This window comes from Heptranchias perlo, chromosome 29, assembly GCF_035084215.1.
Source record: "Heptranchias perlo isolate sHepPer1 chromosome 29, sHepPer1.hap1, whole genome shotgun sequence".
NCBI classification, from domain to species: domain Eukaryota; kingdom Metazoa; phylum Chordata; class Chondrichthyes; order Hexanchiformes; family Hexanchidae; genus Heptranchias; species Heptranchias perlo.
The window spans coordinates 8257589-8281515 of NC_090353.1; the positions used below are offsets into that span (position 1 = coordinate 8257589).

At 46.8% G+C, this 23927-nt stretch overlaps 1 protein-coding gene across 1 annotated transcript in view; it reads right to left on the reverse strand.

Annotated features, from left to right (window-relative positions):
* Nucleotides 1-17042, reverse strand: part of LOC137299364 (interleukin-27 subunit beta-like) — a 38097-nt gene extending 21055 nt beyond the window's left edge. Inside the window, exons 1-2 of the mRNA XM_067968056.1 lie at nt 16913-17042; nt 1156-1259 (exon numbers count right to left, since the gene is read on the reverse strand). Of these exons, the coding sequence (XP_067824157.1) occupies nt 1156-1243 (88 nt within the window). The 5' untranslated portion in view covers nt 1244-1259; nt 16913-17042. The remainder of the gene's footprint in view (nt 1-1155; nt 1260-16912) is intronic.
* Between the last annotated feature and the right edge of the window lie 6885 nt (nt 17043-23927).

Genomic DNA, 23927 nt, shown 5'->3' on the forward strand with positions numbered 1-23927 from the left:
CGGTTTTCCCGTCTGCGATTTGACCTCCCGCCCCCTTCCCGGCTCGGGGTCAAAATCATGCCCAGGACTTTCTATCGCAGGGTTCCTTATCTGGTGCACCTCACACCCTCCCTAAATAGTCAGACCGAAGCAGTGACTAAAGCAAAGAGCTGCCCGACCTTGACCTCCAGAGTTGTCCGTGATGGCAAAGCTCATTTGCAGCCTGTGGACCTAACTGGGCTCATATTCGGCCCGATTGGCTAGGCCTGAGTTCCTGAGTGCTGAAACTGGCCATCCCCAAAATCCTAGCAGGCAACAGGTCCAGTGTGGGAGCCCCTGTTGCTGGGCTGGCTGGTGGAGGTGGGGGGTTCATGACACATGGGTCCACCTGACCTCTGCGACATTACTTCCGGGTTTAAGGAGTCTGATGGGGAACTGCCTGGTCTCTGGCCCACAGGGCAGGCTGTCCCTTTCTCTGTTTGATGTGTTGTTGGATCCCCGGGTGTCTCCACTAACTTCCAATTTAAATGTTATTAGAGGGGATGGAAGGACCAGGTGATGCGTGACTTGCAGTGGGCTCACTGCGATTGCATCACATGTTTGTAAATTAAGCTTCAATTAAAAAAAAAGTTCACAAAGGTGGAGGTCCTTTAAATATTAAGTATGTAAAATAGTTTACAGAAATAAACAACAACAACTTGCATTTATATAGCGCCTTTAACGTAGTGAAACGTCCCATGGTGCTTCACAGGAGCGATTATCAAACAAAACTTGACACCGAGCCACATAAGGAGACATTAGGTCAGGTGACCAAACACTTGGTCAAAGAGGTCGGTTTTAATCAGCATCTGAACAGCCTGAGCCATTGGATAAGAAAACCAATCAAAACAAGGTGGGCGGAGCTTTCAACTACAGCGGGGCTGTAAAACAGGCAGTAGTGGATTGGCCGCTCATCATACAGACCGCTCGATTTCCCTTTCTGTAGGCTTCAATGGAACTTAATATTGGGCAGCGTGGATAACGAGCTCAACCCACGACTGCCCGTTCACCCCGCCGAAGGTGAAAGTTCCGCCCAGTCTCCACAGCGCAGCAAGAATGGAAAAGTGTTTGACATTTTTGCCGCCTACTTTGAAAGTTCAGTTCGAAGCTTGAAGCAGGTATCAGGGTATAACTCACCACCCATGACCGATTGCCCCACCGTCGTGCCACTGGTATTTAACAGCACCATCGCAGCACCTAGGATTACAGTCAGCTTCTCGTACATCTCGGGCACCTGTGAACTGAAATGCAGCAATCAGACTAAAGGGGAGAATAAAGGGGAGAATAAAGAGGAGAATAAAGGGGAGAATAAAGAGGAGAATAAAGGGGAGAATAAAGGGGAGAATAAAGGGGAGAATAAAGAGGAGACCAAAGGGGAGACGAAAGGGGAGAATAAAGGGGAGAATAAAGGGGAGAATAAAGGGGAGAATAAAGAGGAGACCAAAGGGGAGACTAAAGGGGAGACTAAAGGGGAGAATAAAGAGGAGACTAAAGGGGAAAATAAAGGGGAGAATAAAAGGGAGAATAAAGAGGAGACCAAAGGGGAGAATAAAGGGGAGACTAAAGGGGAGAATAAAGGGGAGAATAAAGGGGAGAATAAAGAGGAGACCAAAGGGGAGACTAAAGGGGAGAATAAAGGGGAGACTAAAGGGGAGACTAAAGGGGAGAATAAAGGGAAGAATAAAGAGGAGAATAAAGAGGAGAATAAAGAGGAGACTAAAGGGGAGAATAAAGGGGAGAATAAAGGGGAGAATAAAGGGAAAAATAAAGAGGAGACCAAAGGGGAGACTAAAGAGGAGAATAAAGGGGAGAATAAAGAGGAGACTAAAGGGGAGACTAAAGGGGAGAATAAAGGGGAGAATAAAGGGGAGAATAAAGAGGAGACCAAAGGGGAGACTAAAGGGGAGAATAAAGGGGAGACCAAAGGGGAGACCAAAGGGGAGAATAAAGGGGAGAATAAAGAGGAGACCAAAGGGGAGACTAAAGGGGAGAATAAAGGGGAGACCAAAGGGGAGACTAAAGGGGAGAATAAAGGGGAGAATAAAGGGGAGAATAAAGGGGAGACCAAAGGGGAGACTAAAGGGGAGAATAAAGGGGAGAATAAAGGGGAGAATAAAGAGGAGACCAAAGGGGAGACTAAAGGGGAGACTAAAGAGGAGACTAAAGGGGAGAATAAAGGGGAGAATAAAGAGGAGAATAAAGGGGAGAATAAAGGGGAGAATAAAGGGGAGAATAAAGAGGAGACCAAAGGGGAGACTAAAGGGGAGACTAAAGAGGAGACTAAAGGGGAGAATAAAGGGGAGAATAAAGAGGAGAATAAAGGGGAGAATAAAGGGGAGAATAAAGGGGAGAATAAAGGGGAGAATAAAGAGGAGACCAAAGGGGAGACTAAAGGGGAGACTAAAGGGGAGAATAAAGGGGAGAATAAAGGGGAGAATAAAGGGGAGAATAAAGAGGAGACCAAAGGGGAGACGAAAGGGGAGAATAAAGGGGAGAATAAAGGGGAGAATAAAGGGGAGAATAAAGAGGAGACCAAAGGGGAGACTAAAGGGGAGACTAAAGGGGAGAATAAAGAGGAGACTAAAGGGGAAAATAAAGGGGAGAATAAAAGGGAGAATAAAGAGGAGACCAAAGGGGAGAATAAAGGGGAGACTAAAGGGGAGAATAAAGGGGAGAATAAAGGGGAGAATAAAGAGGAGACCAAAGGGGAGACTAAAGGGGAGAATAAAGGGGAGACTAAAGGGGAGACTAAAGGGGAGAATAAAGGGGAGAATAAAGAGGAGAATAAAGAGGAGAATAAAGAGGAGACTAAAGGGGAGAATAAAGGGGAGAATAAAGGGGAGAATAAAGGGGAAAATAAAGAGGAGACCAAAGGGGAGACTAAAGAGGAGAATAAAGGGGAGAATAAAGAGGAGACTAAAGGGGAGACTAAAGGGGAGAATAAAGGGGAGAATAAAGGGGAGAATAAAGAGGAGACCAAAGGGGAGACTAAAGGGGAGAATAAAGGGGAGACCAAAGGGGAGACCAAAGGGGAGAATAAAGGGGAGAATAAAGAGGAGACCAAAGGGGAGACTAAAGGGGAGAATAAAGGGGAGACCAAAGGGGAGACTAAAGGGGAGAATAAAGGGGAGAATAAAGGGGAGAATAAAGGGGAGACCAAAGGGGAGACTAAAGGGGAGAATAAAGGGGAGAATAAAGGGGAGAATAAAGAGGAGACCAAAGGGGAGACTAAAGGGGAGACTAAAGAGGAGACTAAAGGGGAGAATAAAGGGGAGAATAAAGAGGAGAATAAAGGGGAGATTAAAGGGGAGAATAAAGGGGACAATAAAGAGGAGACCAAAGGGGAGACTAAAGGGGAGACTAAAGGGGAGAATAAAGGGGAGAATAAAGAGGAGAATAAAGGGGAGAATAAAGGGGAGAATAAAGGGGAGAATAAAGGGGAGAATAAAGAGGAGACCAAAGGGGAGACTAAAGGGGAGACTAAAGGGGAGAATAAAGGGGAGAATAAAGGGGAGAATAAAGGGGAGAATAAAGGGGAGAATAAAGAGGAGACCAAAGGGGAGACTAAAGGGGAGACTAAAGGGGAGAATAAAGAGGAGACTAAAGGGGAGAATAAAGGGGAGAATAAAGAGGAGAATAAAGGGGAGAATAAAGAGGAGAATAAAGGGGAGAATAAAGGGGAGAATAAAGGGGAGAATAAAGGGGAGAATAAAAGGGAGACTAAAGGGGAGAATAAAGGGGAGAATAAAGGGGAGAATAAAGGGGAGAATAAAGGGGAGAATAAAGGGGAGAATAAAGAGGGGAATAAAGGGGAGAATAAAGGGGAGACTAAAGGGGAGAATAAAGGGGAGAATAAAGGGGAGAATAAAGAGGAGACCAAAGGGGAGACCAAAGGGGAGACTAAAGGGGAGAATAAAGAGGAGACTAAAGGGGAGAATAAAGGGGAGAATAAAGAGGAGACCAAAGGGGAGACGAAAGGGGAGAATAAAGGGGAGAATAAAGGGGAGACTAAAGGGGAGAATAAAAGGGAGACTAAAGGGGAGAATAAAGGGGAGAATAAAGGGGAGAATAAAGGGGAGAATAAAGGGGAGAATAAAGAGGAGACCAAAGGGGAGAATAAAGGGGAGAATAAAGGGGAGAATAAAGGGGAGAATAAAGGGGAGAATAAAGGGGAGACCAAAGGGGAGACTAAAGGGGAGACTAAAGGGGAGAATAAAGAGGAGACTAAAGGGGAAAATAAAGGGGAGAATAAAAGGGAGAATAAAGAGCAGAGCAAAGGGGAGAATAAAGGGGAGAATAAAGGGGAGACTAAAGGGGAGAATAAAGGGGAGAATAAAGGGGAGAATAAAGGGGAGAATAAAGAGGAGACCAAAGGGGAGACTAAAGGGGAGAATAAAGGGGAGACTAAAGGGGAGACTAAAGGGGAGAATAAAGGGGAGAATAAAGAGGAGAATAAAGAGGAGACTAAAGGGGAGACTAAAGGGGAGAATAAAGGGGAAAATAAAGGGGAGAATAAAGAGGAGACAAAAGGGGAAAATAAAGAGGAGACCAAAGGGGAGACTAAAGAGGAGAATAAAGGGGAGAATAAAGAGGAGACTAAAGGGGAGACTAAAGGGGAGAATAAAGGGGAGAATAAAGGGGAGAATAAAGAGGAGACCAAAGGGGAGACTAAAGGGGAGAATAAAGGGGAGACCAAAGGGGAGACCAAAGGGGAGAATAAAGGGGAGAATAAAGAGGAGACCAAAGGGGAGACTAAAGGGGAGAATAAAGGGGAGACCAAAGGGGAGACTAAAGGGGAGAATAAAGGGGAGAATAAAGGGGAGAATAAAGGGGAGACCAAAGGGGAGACTAAAGGGGAGAATAAAGGGGAGAATAAAGGGGAGAATAAAGAGGAGAATAAAGGGGAGAATAAAGAGGAGAATAAAGGGGAGAATAAAGAGGAGAATAAAGGGGAGAATAAAGAGGAGAATAAAGGGGAGACCAAAGGGGAGACTAAAGGGGAGAATAAAGGGGAGAATAAAGGGGAGAATAAAGGGGAGAATAAAGGGGAGAATAAACAGGAGACCAAAGGGGAGACTAAAGGGGAGACTAAAGGGGAGAATAAAGAGGAGACTAAAGGGGAAAATAAAGGGGAGAATAAAAGGGAGAATAAAGAGGAGACCAAAGGGGAGAATAAAGGGGAGAATAAAGGGGAGACTAAAGGGGAGAATAAAGGGGAGACCAAAGGGGAGAATAAAGGGGAGACCAAAGGGGAGACTATAGGGGAGAATAAAGGGGAGAATAAAAGGGAGAATAAAGAGGAGACCAAAGGGGAGAATAAAGGGGAGAATAAAGGGGAGACTAAAGGGGAGAATAAAGGGGAGAATAAAGGGGAGAATAAAGGGGAGACCAAAGGGGAGACCAAAGGGGAGAATAAAGGGGAGACTAAAGGGGAGACTAAAGGGGAGAATAAAGGGGAGAATAAAGAGGAGAATAAAGAGGAGACTAAAGGGGAGACTAAACGGGAGAATAAAGGGGAGAATAAAGGGGAGAATAAAGAGGAGACTAAAGGGGAAAATAAAGAGGAGACCAAAGGGGAGACTGAAGAGGAGAATAAAGGGGAGACTAAAGGGGAGAATAAAGGGGAGAATAAAGGGGAGAATAAAGAGGAGACTAAAGGGGAAAATAAAGGGGAGAATAAAGGGGAGAATAAAGGGGAGAATAAAGAGGAGAATAAAGGGGAGACTAAAGGGGAGAATAAAGGGGAGAATAAAGGGGAGAATAAAGAGGAGACTAAAGGGGAGACTAAAGGGGAGAATAAAGGGGAGAATAAAGAGGAGACCAAAGGGGAGAATAAAGGGGAGAATAAAGGGGAGACTAAAGGGGAGAATAAAGGGGAGAATAAAGGGGAGAATAAAGGGGAGAATAAAGAGGAGACCAAAGGGGAGACTAAAGGGGAGAATAAAGGGGAGACTAAAGGGGAGACTAAAGGGGAGAATAAAGGGGAGAATAAAGAGGAGAATAAAGAGGAGACTAAAGGGGAGACTAAAGGGGAGAATAAAGGGGAGAATAAAGAAGAGACAAAAGGGGAAAATAAAGAGGAGACCAAAGGGGAGACTAAAGAGGAGAATAAAGGGGAGAATAAAGAGGAGACTAAAGGGGAGACTAAAGGGGAGAATAAAGGGGAGAATAAAGGGGAGAATAAAGAGGAGACCAAAGGGGAGACTAAAGGGGAGAATAAAGGGGAGACCAAAGGGGAGACCAAAGGGGAGAATAAAGGGGAGAATAAAGAGGAGACCAAAGGGGAGACTAAAGGGGAGAATAAAGGGGAGACCAAAGGGGAGACTAAAGGGGAGAATAAAGGGGAGAATAAAGGGGAGACCAAAGGGGAGACTAAAGGGGAGAATAAAGAGGAGACCAAAGGGGAGACTAAAGGGGAGAATAAAGGGGAGACCAAAGGGGAGACTAAAGGGGAGAATAAAGGGGAGAATAAAGGGGAGAATAAAGGGGAGACTAAAGGGGAGAATAAAGAGGAGAATAAAGGGGAGAATAAAGAGGAGAATAAAGGGGAGAATAAAGAGGAGAATAAAGGGGAGACCAAAGGGGAGAATAAAGGGGAGACCAAAGGGGAGACTAAAGGGGAGAATAAAGAGGAGACCAAAGGGGAGAATAAAGAGAATAAAGGGGAGAATAAAGGGGAGAATAAAGGGGAGAATAAAGAGGAGACCAAAGGGGAGAATAAAGAGAATAAAGGGGAGAATAAAGGGGAGACCAAAGGGGAGAATAATGAGGAGAATAAAGGGGAGAATAAAGAGGAGACCAAAGGGGATACTAAAGGGGAGCATAAAGGGGAGAATAAAGAGGAGACCAAAGGGGAGAATAAAGAGAATAAAGGGGAGAATAAAGGTGAGAATAAAGGGGAGAATAAAGGGGAGAATAAAGAGGAGACCAAAGGGGAGACTAAAGGGGAGAATAAAGGGGAGAATAAAGAGGAGACCAAAGGGGAGAATAAAGAGAATAAAGGGGAGAATAAAGGGGAGACCAAAGGGGAGAATAAAGAGGAGAATAAAGGGGAGAATAAAGAGGAGACCAAAGGGGAGAATAAAGGGGAGAATAAAGGGGAGAATAAAGGGGAGACTAAAGGGGAGAATAAAGGGGAGAATAAAGGGGAGAATAAAGGGGAGACCAAAGGGGAGAATAAAGAGAATAAAGGGGAGAATAAAGGGGAGAATAAAGGGGAGAATAAAGAGGAGACCAAAGGGGAGAATAAAGGTGAGAATAAAGGGGAGACCAAAGGGGAGAATAAAGAGAATAAAGGGGAGAATAAAGGGGAGAATAAAGGGGAGAATAAAGAGGAGACCAAAGAGGAGAATAAAGAGAATAAAGGGGAGAATAAAGGGGAGAATAAAGGGGAGAATAAAGAGGAGACCAAAGAGGAGACTAAAGGGGAGACTAAAGGGGAGACGGCCACAGATTTACATCACAGAGACGTAAACGTTGCACAGTACTCATCCAATCGAAGTGTTGAGCAAACATCGTAAACAGAAATAGTGCAGTGTAGCAATCATCTGAATCCTGACAGTCACTTATTGTGGAGGGACTGAGTGACACAATGTGTCAGTGCACTATTGTGGAGGGACTGAGTGACACTGTGTGTCAGTGCACTAGTGTGGAGGGACTGAGTGACACTGTGTGTCAGTGCACTAGTGTGGAGGGACTGAGTGACACTGTGTGTCAGTGCACTAGTGTGGAGGGACTGAGTGACACTGTGTGTCAGTGCACTATTGTGGAGGGACTGAGTGACACTGTGTGTCAGTGCACTAGTGTGGAGGGACTGAGTGACACTGTGTGTCAGTGCACTAGTGTGGAGGGACTGAGTGACACTGTGTGTCAGTGCACTAGTGTGGAGGGACTGAGTGACACTGTGTGTCAGTGCACTAGTGTGGAGGGACTGAGTGACACTGTGTGTCAGTGCACTAGTGTGGAGGGACTGAGTGACACTGTGTGTCAGTGCACTAGTGTGGAGGGACTGAGTGACACTGTGTGTCAGTGCACTAGTGTGGAGGGACTGAGTGACACTGTGTGTCAGTGCACTAGTGTGGAGGGACTGAGTGACACTGTGTGTCAGTGCACTAGTGTGGAGGGACTGAGTGACACTGTGTGTCAGTGCACTAGTGTGGAGGGACTGAGTGACACTGTGTGTCAGTGCACTATTGTGGAGGGACTGAGTGACACTGTGTGTCAGTGCACTAGTGTGGAGGGACTGAGTGACACTGTGTGTCAGTGCACTAGTGTGGAGGGACTGAGTGACACTGTGTGTCAGTGCACTATTGTGGAGGGACTGAGTGACACAGTGTGTCAGTGCACTAGTGTGGAGGGACTGAGTGACACTGTGTGTCAGTGCACTAGTGTGGAGGGACTGAGTGACACTGTGTGTCAGTGCACTATTGTGGAGGGACTGAGTGACACAGTGTGACAGTGCACTAGTGTGGAGGGACTGAGTGACACAGTGTGTCAGTGCACTAGTGTGGAGGGACTGAGTAACACAGTGTGTCACTGCACTAGTGTGGAGGGACTGAGTGACACTGTGTGTCAGTGCACTAGTGTGGAGGGACTGAGTGACACTGTGTGTCAGTGCACTAGTGTGGAGGGACTGAGTGACACAGTGTGACAGTGCACTAGTGTGGAGGGACTGAGTGACACAGTGTGTCAGTGCACTATTGTGGAGGGACTGAGTAACACAGTGTGTCACTGCACTAGTGTGGAGGGACTGAGTGACACAGTGTGTCAGTGCACTAGTGTGGAGGGATTGAGTGACACTGTGTGTCAGTGCACTAGTGTGGAGGGAATGAGTGACACTGTGTGTCAGTGCACTAGTGTGGAGGGACTGAGTGACACAGTGTGACAGTGCACTAGTGTGGAGGGACTGAGTGACACAGTGTGTCAGTGCACTATTGTGGAGGGACTGAGTAACACAGTGTGTCACTGCACTAGTGTGGAGGGACTGAGTGACACAGTGTGTCAGTGCACTAGTGTGGAGGGACTGAGTGACACTGTGTGTCAGTGCACTAGTGTGGAGGGACTGAGTGACACAGTGTGTCAGTGCACTAGTGTGGAGGGACTGAGTGACACAGTGTGTCAGTGCACTAGTGTGGAGGGGCTGGATGGCACAGTGTGTCACTGCACTAGTGTGGAGGGACTGAGTGACACAGTGTGTCAGTGCACTAGTGTGGAGGGACTGAGTGACACAGTGTGTCAGTGCACTAGTGTGGAGGGACTGAGTGACACAGTGTGTCAGTACACTAGTGTGGAAGGACTGAGGGGCACAGTGTGTCAGTGCACTATTGTGGAGGGACTGAGTGACACAGTGTGTCAGTGCACTAGTGTGGAGGGACTGAGTGACACTGTGTGACAGTGCACTAGTGTGGAGGGACTGAGTGACACAGTGTGTCAGTGCACTATTGTGGAGGGACTGAATAACACAATGTGTCACTGCACTAGTGTGGAGGGACTGAGTGACACAGTGTGTCAGTGCACTATTGTGGAGGGACTGAGTGACACAGTGTGTCAGTGCACTAGTGTGGAGGGACTGAGTGACACAGTGTGTCAGTGCACTAGTGTGGAGGGACTGAGTGACACTGTGTGTCAGTGCACTAGTGTGGAGGGACTGAGTGACACAGTGTGACAGTGCACTAGTGTGGAGGGACTGAGTGACACAGTGTGTCAGTGCACTATTGTGGAGGGACTGAGTAACACAGTTTGTCACTGCACTAGTGTGGAGGGACTGAGTGACACAGTGTGTCAGTGCACTAGTGTGGAGGGACTGAGTGACACTGTGTGTCAGTGCACTAGTGTGGAGGGACTGAGTGACACTGTGTGTCAGTGCACTAGTGTGGAGGGACTGAGTGACACAGTGTGACAGTGCACTAGTGTGGAGGGACTGAGTGACACAGTGTGTCAGTGCACTATTGTGGAGGGACTGAGTAACACAGTGTGTCACTGCACTAGTGTGGAGGGACTGAGTGACACAGTGTGTCAGTGCACTAGTGTGGAGGGACTGAGTGACACTGTGTGTCAGTGCACTAGTGTGGAGGGACTGAGTGACACAGTGTGTCACTGCACTAGTGTGGAGGGACTGAGTGACACAGTGTGTCAGTGCACTAGTGTGGAGGGACTGAGTGACACAGTGTGTCAGTGCACTAGTGTGGAGGGACTGAGTGACACAGTGTGTCAGTGCACTAGTGTGGAAGGACTGAGGGGCACAGTGGGGGTGATTTTAAACCCCAAGAACGGGTGGGTTGGGGGCGGGTGGGAGTTGAAAATAGTTGTTTTTTGGGTCGCGACCGCAACCCGGTTTTATTTCTGGGTTTAACGTGGGCAGTAAAACTACAGGCTTCCCACTGGGAATACAAAGTCTGAAAGTTTTGTGGTTGCCACCCAAAAAAACAAACCATTTTCAACTCCCACACACCCCCAATCCACCCATTCTTGGGATTTAAAATTACCCCCAGTGTGTCAGTACACTAGTGTGGAGGGACAGGGTGACACAGTGTGTCAGTACACTAGTGTGGAGGGACAGGGTGACACAGTGTGTCAGTACACTAGTGCGGAGGGACAGGGTGACACAGTGTGTCAGTGCACTAGTGTGGAGGGACAGGGTGACACAGTGTGTCAGTGCACTAGTGCGGAGGGACAGGGTGACACAGTGTGTCAGTACACTAGTGCGGAGGGACAGGGTGACTCAGTGTGTCAGTACACTAGTGCGGAGGGACAGGGTGACACAGTGTGTCAGTACACTAGTGCGGAGGGACAGGGTGACACAGTGTGTCAGTACACTAGTGCGGAGGGCCAGGGTGACACAGTGTGTCAGTACACTAGTGCGGAGGGACAGGGTGACTCAGTGTGTCAGTACACTAGTGCGGAGGGACAGGGTGACACAGTGTGTCAGTACACTAGTGCGGAGGGCCAGGGTGACACAGTGTGTCAGTGCACTAGTGCGGAGGGACAGGGTGACACAGTGGGCTCAATTTTGAAATGGTGGGGGGTTGGCAGCGGGGGAAGGGGTGAAGGTGCGCGTGGCAAACCCGAATAAACAAAATTTACCGTTCCCGACGCGATCGCGATGTATTTGATAGTGATTAACGTCCTCACCGGGTTTCACACCCGGTAGCCAACCTGATTGACAACGCGGGGGGGGGCGGAGAAAGAGAGAAAGCAAGACATCATCCACGCTGGAACAGAAGATCGGGGGGGGGGGCGGGGATGGGAATTCGGGGGAGGAGAGGGGAAGATCGGGGGGGAGAGGGGAAGATCGAGGGGGAGAGGGGAAGATCGGGGGGGAGAGGGGAAGATAGGGGGAGATGGGAATTCGGGGGGGAGAGGGGAAAATCGGGGGGGAGAGGGGATGATCTGGGGGGGAGAGGGGAAGATCGGGGGGAGAGGGGAAGATCAGGGGGGAGAGGGGAAGGTAGGGGGAGATGGGAATTCGGGGGGGAGAGGGGAAAATCGGGGGGGAGAGGGGAAGATCGGGGGGGGAGAGGGGAAGATCGGGGGGGAGAGGGGAAGATCGGGGGGAGAGGGGAAGATCGGGGGGGGAGAGGGGAAGATCAGGGGGGAGAGAGGAAGATCGGGGGGGGAGAGGGGAAGATCAGGGGGGAGAGGGGAAGATCGGGGGGGGAGAGGGGAAGATTGGGGGGGGAGAGGGGAAGATCAGGGGGGGGATGGGAATTCGGGGGGAGGAGAGGGGAAGATCAGGGTGGGAGAGGGAAAGATAAGGGGGGAGAGGGGAAAATCGGGGGGGAGAGGGGAAGATCGGAGGGGAGAGGGGAAGATCGGGGGGGAGAAGAGGGGAAGATCGGGGGGACATTAGGGAGGTGAAGAGGGGGAGATGGGGGGACATTGGGGGAGGTGAAGAGGGGGAGATCGGGGGGGGAGACATCGGACATCAGAGCAGGGTGGAAAGGTAGGTTGATTTTGTGTTTTAACTTCGTGCAATGGTTTTTTATTTAATTTATTTTGTTTCTTTTTGCCTGTTCCGGCCCTTCACACCCGGTTTCACCAGGAATGAATCAGAAGTCGTGGGAAAGCCGCCCAGATAAGTTAAAAATCGTTCTAACTACCTAATATGTCACAAGTAAAGTGTCTTAAATACCTCACTGAGGTACATTTGGTTCTTTAACTATCATCCCGCTGGTTTTAATTGCCAATGGGACTTCCGGATTTGGGATGTCTGTGCGCACACAGCTGCGTCCGTGGGGAACTCGGAAGTCGCCAGGTTGGAGTTGGCTTCCAAACCCGAATGGGATTTCTCTGATTTTCGGAGCCCCATGCTCCCACACCCTCAATTTCCTGGGAAAATCAAGCCCAGTGTGTCAGTACACTAGTGTGGAGGGACTGAGTGACACAGTGTGTCAGTGCACTAGTGTGGAGGGACTGAGTAACACAGTGTGTCAGTGCACTAGTGTGGAGGGATTGAGGGTCACAGTGTGTCAGTGCACTTGTGTGGAGGGGCTGGATGGCACAGTGTGTCAGTGCACTAGTGTGGAGGGATTGAGGGGCACAGTGTGTCAGTGCACTAGTGTGGAGGGGCTGGATGGCACAGTGTGTCAGTGCACTAGTGTGGAGGGATTGAGGGGCACAGTGTGTCAGTGCACTAGTGTGGAGGGGCTGGATGGCACAGTGTGTCAGTACACTAGTGTGGAGGGACTGAGTGACACAGTGTGTCAGTGCACTAATGTGGAGGGGCTGGATGGCACAGTGTGTCAGTGCACTAGTGTGGAGGGACTGAGTGACACAGTGTGTCAGTTCACTAGTGTGGAGGGACTGAATGGCACAGTGTGTCAGTGCACTAGTGTGGAGGGATTGAGGGTCACAGTGTGTCAGTGCACTTGTGTGGAGGGACTGAGTGACACAGTGTATCAGTGCACTAGTGTGGAGGGATTGAGGGGCACAGTGTGTCAGTGCACTTGTGTGGAGGGACTGAGTGACACAGTGTGTCAGTGCACTAGTGCGGAGGGACTGAGTGACACAGTGTGTCAGTGCACTAGTGCGGAGGGACTGAGTGGCACGGTATGTCAGTGCACTAGTGTGGAGTGGCACAGTGTGTCAGTACACTAGTGTGGAGTGACACGGTGTGTTTTTATATTAGTGTCTCACCTCATGGAACAGGATTCAATCAAACCCAAAATAATGGATGAAAGTCTCTTTTGTGTGTTGGTTGTAAGGATCCTATGGAAATTGAGATGAGTCGTCTCAATCAAGCTCCCGTAAGAACGTAAGAAATAGGAGCAGGAGTAGGCCATCCGGCCCCTCGAGCCTGCTCCGCCATTCAATAAGAACATGGCTGATCTTCTACCTCAACGCCATTTTCCTGCTCTCTCCCCATGTCCCTTGATGCCTTTAATATCTAGAAATCTATCGATCTCCGTTTTGAATGTACTCAATGACTGAGCCTCCACAGCCCTCTGGGATAGAGAATTCCAAAGATTCCCCACCCTCTGAGTGAAGATATTTCTCCTCATCTCAGTCCTAAATGGCCTACTCTTTATTCTGAGACTGTGACCCCTGGTTCTAGACTCCCCAGCCAGGGGAAACATCCTCCCTGCATCTACCCTGTCGAGCCCTGTAAGAATTTTGTATGTTTCAACGAGATCCCCTCTCATTCTTCTAAACTCTAGAGAATACAGGCCTAGTCTACTCGATCTCTCCTCATAAGACAATCCCGCTATCCCAGGAATCAGTCTGGTGAACCTTCGTTGCACGCCCTCTATGGCAAGTATATCCTTTCTTAGGTAAGGAGACCAAAATTGTACACAATACTCCAGGTGCGGTCTCACTAAGGCCCTATATAATTGCAGTAAGACATCTTTACTCCTGTACTCAAATCTTCTTGAAATAAAGGCCAACATACCATTTGCCTTCTTAATTGCTTGCTGCACCTGCTCGTTAGCTTTCAGTGACTCATGTACAAGGACACCCAGGTCCCTGTAAACATCAACAATATCTTACAATTTAAAATATACTCTGCATTTCTGTTTTTCTTACCAAAGTGGATAACTTCACATTTTTCCACATTATATTCCATCTGCCATGTTCTTGCCCATTCACTTAGCCTGTCTATATCCACTTGAAGCCTCTTTGCATCCTCCTCACAACTCACATTCCCACCTAGTTTTGTGTCATCAGCGAACTTGGAAATATTACATTTGGTCCCCTCATCCAAATCATTGATATAGATTGTGAATTGCTGGGGCCCAAGCTCTGATCCCTGCGGTACCCCACTAGTCACAGTCTGCCAACCTGAAAAAGACCCGTTTATTCCTACTCTCTGTTTTCTGTCTGTTAATTCTCAATCCATGCCAGTATATTACCCCCAATTCCATGTGCTCTAACTTTGTTCACCAACCTCCTGTGTGGGATCTTATCGAAAGCATTCTGAAAATCCAAATACACCACATCCACTGGCTCCCCCTCATCTATTCTACTTGTTACATCCTCAAAGAACTCCAATAGGTTTGTCAAACATGATTTCCCTTTCATAAATTCATGTTGACTCTGCTAAATCCTATTATTATTTTCTAAGTCTCCTGTTATCACATCCTTTATAATAGATTCTAGCATTTTCCCTACGAATGATGTCAGGCTAACAAGTCTGTAGTTCCCTGTTTTCTCTCTCCCTCCTTTCTTAAATAGTGGGGTTACATTTGCCACCCTCCAATCTGCAGGAACCGTTCCAGAATCTATAGAATTTTGGAAGATGACAACCAATGCATCCATTTTTTTCTATAGCCACCTCTTTCAAAACCCAAGGATGTGGATTATCAGGTCCTTGGCATGTATCGACTTTCAGTCCCATTAATTTCTCTAATACTATTTTTTTACCAATACTAATTTCCGTCAGTTCCTCATTCCCGCCAGACCCTTGGTTCTCTAGTAAGCAGGAGCCCACAGTACAGAGCGGCCCCTAATAATTTGATGCCATGTTAGCAATCTCAAACAGAGGGGATGCTGGGCGGCTGGTATGGGAAATGTTAGACTGTTGTTTATGGGGTGGTCTTCTCAAATTGCAGCTGGGGAAAGCATCTCAGCTTCACTCTGCCTCTAACTATATTGTACCTGGCCTTGGAATACTTGATCCTGGCGCGGGATGGCCGAATTAGGCACAGTGTTCCATTTCCTAGCAAGCTTTCCCTCACCTTGACAAGCATAAAGCTGCTCGTAACTTGAGAAGCAGGTGGTCCTTCTTGAAAGCGAACATTTGTACAACTGTAATAATGTAACTATGATAACAAGTGCAGAGAATCCATTACACATCCAAATCACACTGTAACAAGTGCAGAGAATCCATTACACATCCAAATCACACTGTAACAAGTGCAGAGAATCCATTACACATCCAAATCACACTGTAACAAGTGCAGAGAATCCATTACACATCCAAATCACACTGCAACAAGTGCAGAGAATCCATTACACATCCAAATCACACTGTAACAAGCGCAGAGAATCCATTACACATCCAAATCACACTGTAACAAGTGCAGAGAATCCATTACACATCCAATTCACACTGTAACAAGTGCAGAGAATCCATTACACATCCAAATCGCACAGTAACAAGTGCAGAGAATCCATTACACATCCAAATCACACTGTAACAAGTGCAGAGAATCCATTACACATCCAAATCACACTGTAACAAGTGCAGAGAATCCATTACACATCCAAATCACACTGTAACAAGTGCAGAGAATCCATTACACATCCAAATCACACTGTAACATGTGCAGAGAATCCATTACACATCCAAATCACACTGTAATAAGTGGAGAGAATCCATTACACATCCAAATCACACTGTAACAAGTGCAGAGAATCCATTACACATCCAAATCACACTGTAACAAGTGCAGAGAATCCATTACACATCCAAATCACACTGTAACAAGTGCAGAGAATCCATTACACATCCAAATCACACTGTAACATGTGCAGAGAATCCATTACACATCCAAATCATAGAACTGTAACAAGTGCAGAGAATCCATTACATATCCAAATCATAGAACTGTAACAAGTGCAGAGAATCCATTACACATCCAAATCATAGAACTGTAACAAGTGCAGAGAATCCATTACACATCCAAATCACACTGTAAAAAGTGCAGAGAATCCATTACACATTCAACTCATAGAACTGTAACAAGTGCAGAGAAGCCATTACACATCCCAATCACACTGTAACACGTGCAGAGAATCCAATACACATCCAAATCACACTGTAAAAAGTGCAGAGAATCCATTACACATTCAAATCATAGAACTGTAACAAGTGCAGAGAAGCCATTACACATCCAAATCTCACTGTGACTAGTGCAGAGAATCCATTACGCATCCAAATCACACTGTAACACATACACAGAATCCATTACACATCCAAATCATAGAACTGTAACAAGTGCAGAGAATCCACTACACATCCAAATCATACTGTAATAAGTGGAGAGAATCCATTACACATCCCAATCACACTTTAACAAATGCAGAGATTCCATTAAACATTCAAATCACAGCACTGCAGTTATTGTAGAAAGCTCATTACGTATCCAAAGCTTAATTTCAACTGATCTATACTTTCTAAAAGGAGATTAATTTAAACTGATTGATTACAAAAAATGAGCTTTTAGAGGAGGTCACATTACCAGTAGGAAAAATTAACTCCTTCAAATTTGCATGTCGACTATAAAGTAGAATTGCATATAAATGCTTTTAGAGACTAACTGATGTAGCTACACTGTTTTGTAGCTGCATTGACTTGCACTGAATCTCCTCAACCCTTCATCAGACTCAACCCTTTATCATTGCAGAACTAAACATCAGATTAATTGCAAAAGACTGTCAGAATCAAAATACTTACTCCTTCCAGTAAGGTATTGGGATAAGAAAGGTTTGCCCTGATAGTCTCTGCAGTAGTATCGACTGTAAAACTTTGACTCCACTATTCAGAAGCTATGTTCAATGAAGCCAATTTCCCTCAGCAAATACGGACAAATTCCTGAATACTGACAAAAGATTTCTTTTCCTGATTGAAGTTGCGACTGATTCCCCTTTGTGTGAAAGTCAATGGTGGCTTGCGTGAGATTAATCTCAAGTTTTATATAAACAGCCACAAATTACTTCCTTGAAGTGGAGCCCTGTTTGTGTTTTGTACACTGGGGAAATATTGCCAACAACAAGCCGATTTTGGTAGCGCGATTGGGTGTCTCACAGGCCTGGTACAAACTCAGATCGGCAGATTGGTGAGGTCTGGCATGCAGGTTGGAGGATGTGGGATTTATTAGTGCGCAACCTTTATTCAATGTTTTAACATAACTCATCAGTTTGTAAACATAAGGATGGGACCTGCATCTGTGTTTTGCATGTACAATGTCTGATCTCCGTTCAGACTCCGTGCAAATAACAGACTGTTATTTTCAGCTCATAACAGGTTCCAGCTACCTTTAAGAGATTTTAAGAGACAGCCTGCCTTTAAGAGATTGGGGCTCCCCCTGTTGGTGGAAAGAACGAATTGCATTGAATCCTCGTGTCAACGTTGATTCGGAATGCTGCTTGAAGGTAAGTCCTCAGGCCTCACGAAAGACTTGTCCTCCTGCGCAGGGACCATTGGGCACGGGGTGATAGCGGATCGCGCTACCCCCGCCCAATAATAGGCCCTATCCAATTTTTTTCCCCAAGCAGCTTTTAAGTGAATACTTAAAGATTTACTAGAGTGGTTCTAGGGATGAGGTACTTCAGTTATGTGGATATACTGGAGAAGCTGGGGCTGTTATCCTTAGAGCAGAAAAGGTTGAGAGGAGATTTGATAGAGGTGTTCAAAATCATGAGGGGTCTAGACAGAGTAGAAAGAGAGAAACTGTTCCCACTGGTGGAAGGGTCAAGAGCCAGAGGACACAGATTTAAGGTGATTGGCACAAGATCCAAAGGCGACATGAGGAAAAGCTTTTTTACGCAGGGAGTGGTTATGATCTGGAATGCACTGCCCGAGGGGGTGGTGGAGGCAGATTCAATCGTGGCTTTCAAAAGGGAACTGGATAAGAACTTGAAGGGAAAAAAATTGCAGGGTTACGGGGAAAGGGTGGGGGGAGTGGGACTAACTGGATTGCTCTTGCAGAGAGCTGGCATGGGCTCGACAGGCCGAATGGCCTCCTTCTGTGCCGTAACCATTCTATGATTCGATGAACAGCTTTTAAGTGAATACAGAGCCAGGAAAAGAACAAAAGGGAGAGGTCTGTGATAGGGTGGAGGGCAGGAGTGATTAAATGACAAAAATGATGATGGTGCAAGGTAAAAGGGGGTGATAATGGGACAAGTGTAGAAGCAAAAATGGGTCCAGAGGAGGTGTAAAGTTTGGCTTTACGTTTTCTTTACAAGAATCTATGATCTGAATCCCACAAGCCACTACGCATCACTATTTGAAACAGTAATTGTTTACTCTGAATCATATTTGGGAGTCACAGAAACTGTGTACCGTTAATCAGGAGAAAGGAATGTAAACAAAGTAATAACAGAAAGTTCCAGCGTTTGCCTTTGTTGATATATCTAATTCCTGTTTTTCAGAAGGTAATTGGGGAACAGGATTCTAATTTCTGTAACAGTTACAGGAACTATTAAAGCCCTTCAAACATGATGAAACCACATCTTTTTTTTACATTGTTTAATTGTGTTTATGAAAAATCTGGGATTTTAATCCAGGCCGTTCATGTTAAAGAGACACAACTTTCAGGAGAAAGGTGCTTGCAAACGTTTTTTTTTGTTATGACTCCAATAAAGGCGCACAAATCACTGACCTCTCCATGGCATTCAACCATTCCACCCTCCTCTACTGTCTCTCCTCCATGGTCCACTGCTTGCCTGGTTCCATTTCTACCTATCCCAACATGGCCAAAACATTTCCTGTTATGGTTTCTCCCTCCACTCCTGCACAGTCATACCAGGAATGCCCAAGGTTCCATTCCAGTCCTCCTCCTATTCCTTGTGCACATAATGCCCCTTGTGAGATGATCCGTAGGCATGGGGTCAACCTTTATTTAATTCTGACGACACTCATCTCCACGACCATGACTTTAATGCCTGTCTACTTGCCTAACCTCAAGTAATTGATGAACCAGAGCTTCCTCTATTGTAGCATTGGCAAGACGAAAGCCATCTTGTTTGGCTTGCACCAAAATGTTCCACCCTGCTGCTCCCTCAGCCCAAGCCTGATGTCCTATTTGACCTTGAGCTGAGCTTCAAAACCCAATTAGTCTATCAACTAGACTGCTTATCTTCACCTTCACAACACTGCACTCCATCTCTACTTAAACCCCATCCCCAGTGAAACTCTCATGCATGCTCGAATCATCTTCAGGCTCAACTTCTCCAGCGCCCTCCTCCTGGTCTCCTCTGCTCCACCCTACATAAACTCCAGCTCGTCCTAAACACTACCAGCTGCATACTATTTCGTACCTCTCCTCCTATTCCTCCTGCCCTCACCTACCTTCATTGGCTCCTCATCCCCCAACATCTGAATTTCAAGATTCTTGTTGTCATCTACAAGACCATCCTTGGCCTCACCCCTGCTCTGCAACCTCCCTCAGTCTTATGTTCAAGTATCTCTGTTCTTCCAACTCTGGCCTGCATTATCTCCTTCCTCCACTCCACCATCAGCCTTTTTGGCCCCACATTCTGGAACAGTCTCCCTAAACTTCTCCATCATTCTGTTTCTCTTCCTTCCTTCAAAAGCCTCTTCAAATGATGGACGATGCAAACATTGTAGTTAAGGAGGAGCAGTGCGAAATATTGGATGGGATAAACTTAGCGAGAAAGGAAGTATTATGGGGATTAGCATGTTTGAAAGTAGATAAATCACCAGGGCCGGATGAAATGTATCCCAGACTGTTAAAAGAAGCAAGGGAGGAAATAGCGGAGGCTCTGACCATCATTTTCCAATCCTCATTGGATACAGATGTGGTGCCGCAGGATTGGAGGACTGCTAACGTTGTACTGTTGTTTAAAAAGGGAGCGAGGAATAGACCAAGTAATTGCAGGCCAGTCAGTCTAAACTCGGTGGTGGGCAAATTATCGGAATCAATTCTGAGGGACAGGATAAATCGTCACTTAGAAAGGCACGGACTAATCAAGGACAGTCAACATGGATTTGTTAAGGGAAGGTCGTGTCTGACTAACTTGATTACATTTTTTGAGGAGGTAACAAGAAGGGTTGATGAGGGTAGTGCATTTGATGTAGACTACATGGATTATAGCAAGGCTTTTGACAATGTCCCACATGACAGACTGGTCAAATAAATGCAAGCCCATGGGATCCAAGGGAAAGTGGCAAGTTGGATCCAAAATTGGCTCAGTGGCAGGAAGCAAAGGGCAATGATCGACAGGTGATTTTGTGACTGGAAGTCTGTTTCCAGTGGAGTTCCGCAGGGCTCAGTACCAGGTCCCTTGCTTTTTGTGATATATATTAATGATTTGGACTTAAATGTAGGGGGCATGATTAAGAAGTTTGCAGATGATACAAAAATTGGCCATGTGGTTGATGGTGAGGAGGAAAGCTGTAGATTGCAGGAAGATATCAATGGACTGGTCAGGTGGGCAGAAAAGTGGCAAATGGAATTCAATCCAGAGAAGTGTGAGGTAATGCATTTGGGGAGGGCAAACAAGGCAAGGGAGTGCACAATAAATGGGAGGTTACTGAGAAGTGTAGAGGAAGTGAGGGACCTTGGAATGCATGTCCACAGATCCCTGAAGATAGCAGGACAGGTAGATAAGGTGGTTAAGAAGGCAAATGGAATACTTTCCTTTATTAGCTGAGGCATAGAATATAAGAGCAGGGAGGTTATGCTGGAACTATATAGGTTATAGCTTTAGTACTGTGTACAGCTCTGGTCACCACATTACAGGAAGGATGTAATTGCACTAGAGAGGGTACAGAGGAGATTTACGAGGATGTTGCCAGGACTGGAGAATTTTAGCTATGGGGAAAGATTGGATAGGCTGGGGTTGTTTTCTTTGGAACAGAGGAGGCTGAGGGGTGATTTAAGTGAGATGTATAAAATTATGACATTACTAGATAGAGTGGATAGGAAGGACCTATTTCCCTTAGCAGAGAGGTCAATAACCAGGGGGCATAAATTTAAAGTGATTGGTAGAAGGATTAGAGGGGAGCTGAGGACATTTTTTTTCACCTCGAGGGTGGTGACGGTCTGGAACTCACTGCCTGAGAGGGCGGTAGAGGCAGAAACCCTCAACTCATTTAAAAAGTACCTGGATGTGCACCTGAAGTGCCGTAACCTACAGGGCTACGGACCTAGTGCTGGAAAGTGGGATTAGGCTGGGTGGCTCATTTTCGGCCGGCGCAAACATGAGGGGCCGAATGGCCTCCTTCTGTGCCATAAATTTTCTATGATTCTATTAAAAAAATCATCCCTTTGATCATGCCTTCTGCCACCTCCCCTAACCGTTCTTCAAACATTGTCTGATTATTTATTTATTCGACCTTTAGCATTAAAGGAGTGATATAAGTGTAAGCTGCTGAGAAGGATGATGGAGGGTGCATAGATACTAATAACACTGCCTATGTTTTTTATTATGGAGCTGGGGAAGGATCTTTGTGTTCCTTGCAGAGGGGGGCTATAGGACAATCATAATTTGGCTCTGGATGGAGTGGGCTTGAGAGTTCAAAAAATATTTATATCCCAATAGTGTCATTTAGCTCAACCCACTCAAGCATTTGGTGCTTCTCAGCGGGGCAAGTGATTTGCTATTGCTCAGGTTGCCTCGGAAACCAGGATTTACATGACTCCCAAGACCATCTTTGCAAAATACAATGTTCAGGCTTCAAATGATGCTAAACATTGCTCCAGTATTACCTGAGAAAACAAATACTTCAATGATGTCTGGACCTCTGGGAGCCAAAATTATCCAGTTTGGGTCACCATGGATTTGCACTTTGATTCAGATCTCACTTTTTTTTGTTTCTATTTTTTTCTACCTCATTTTTCCACCAAGGTTCTTCCCTCTCCTCACCTGAAGCTAATTCCTCACTGGAGCCCGTGCTCTGTGGGCAATTCTTTTACACCTCGTCCGAGTTTGGCCGAGACAACGAGCCCAGCTTGATCGTGACCTCACCCAATGTGCACTTCCAGCAGAGGTCACTGGATACCAATCAGGAATGGCAATCCCATTAGGTTTTTCCCTCTCTTTCCCAGGAGTGCTAATGGCAATTCCCATTCTCCCACAGTTGTCCCAGCTAAGATAAGCAAACACAGACCAAGGATCAGACCGAGGGACCTTCCTGGAGCCACGGGTGACCAGCATTTTCTTTCAACTCGTCTAAATGACCATTCTTCATGTGTTATGATTTGTCTGAAGTTTCTGTGCTGAACACATGGTCATTGTTCTTGTCCGGTATTACCAGTATCAAAGAGCTAGTGATATTGGGAATTTGTCAAATGAGTCTGTCTCAAACTCTGGCATTGATTAGTGCACCTGTGGATCATCAAAGGTAAACCTCATTATCCAAAGCTTTCGTTTCAGGGGATGAGTTCCCGAACCGGCTACCTCTGAAGATCCCTTACCAGTGAGTCCATTTTCTCCCCCTCCGTTCCCCCCCTGCGCCCAGTCAGTGATAAAGGCAAATAAAAACAAGGCTTATTCCCAAACCAGAAACTTCTTTTCAGCAGAATTAATGTAAAATAAAACAGGCCAAACAGATGAAACTGAAACCACATCCTGGCAATGTGGAGGTGACTTTAATTCCGAAGTGAAAGGACCCCACTCCATCGCCATAGCAACGCTGAACACCAGGGACTGAGAAGCATCCCTGAACACGCACCGTATCGCAAATTGTAGGTTGGAGGACGTACTGCCTTCGTTTACATCTTTTCCAAACACACCCATCCATATCTGGGCAGATACATTGAACATCACCAGGCCCAAATAACTGGAAATGGGGGGAGGTCACAAAAGAAGGCAGATTGCAGCCCCAAGCAATTGCCCACCCATCCCTGTTCAGTCGCACTGAAATATCAGAGTGGTGGTAGGGAGGTGGGGTGGATTTGCAGGTGGGAGTCCTGGGCGCTAACTGCTGGCGTTGGTGTATCTGAGGCGATGACTTGGGGCCAAAATTCCTTCATACCGCACCGTCACCCTAACTGTGGCGGAGCGGGTATCGAGATCCACCTACACACCCGACCCAGGTTCAAAGGGCACCGATCTGTGGTAATCGGGCCCCTTTAAGACAGAGCTGATGTGAAATTTGAATTCACCTAACTCCAGGGGTTTTCTAGGCCATGAGCTCCGCCTGGAAACCCCTAAGGGCCTCACTTCCTCCGCGTCTTTGACTGGAAGCTGGTATCTTGCAGATATCCCAGTCTCTCGGGGCAAAGGAGGAGGGAGCAGCAGTAATTCAGGCCCCCACCTGCTTCTTGATGTCAGACCATCGATGGGGTGGGTAGAACTTCCTCCCGCCCCCACCCCCCCAAATCAGGGAATTCCCCAATGTCCATCTTCCGTGTTTGTGGGTTTTGCCGGATTTCTCAGACTCACCAGCACTCTCCCACTCTAGAGTTGCCAACTCTGGTTGGACATATTCCTGGAGGTGTCGTCACATGACCTCCTGCTTCCAACCGCCCCGCTCCCACACACACCCGCCATTGGTCGCCCAACACTGCTACACTTGTGGCGCTGTGCCTTCCCGGCTAATTGGAAAATGAATAGACTGCTTCAGTATGATTTTCACTCCGAGCCGGGGACCCCGTGCAGCCTCAGGTATTCCCGTGGGGAACCCAGAAGCAAATTGAGTGTGTCGCAATCTGCGATCGCGGGGTTGGGGAGTAGGTAGGGGGACGTGGACGACATCGGTGGGGGGCGGTCAGCCAGAA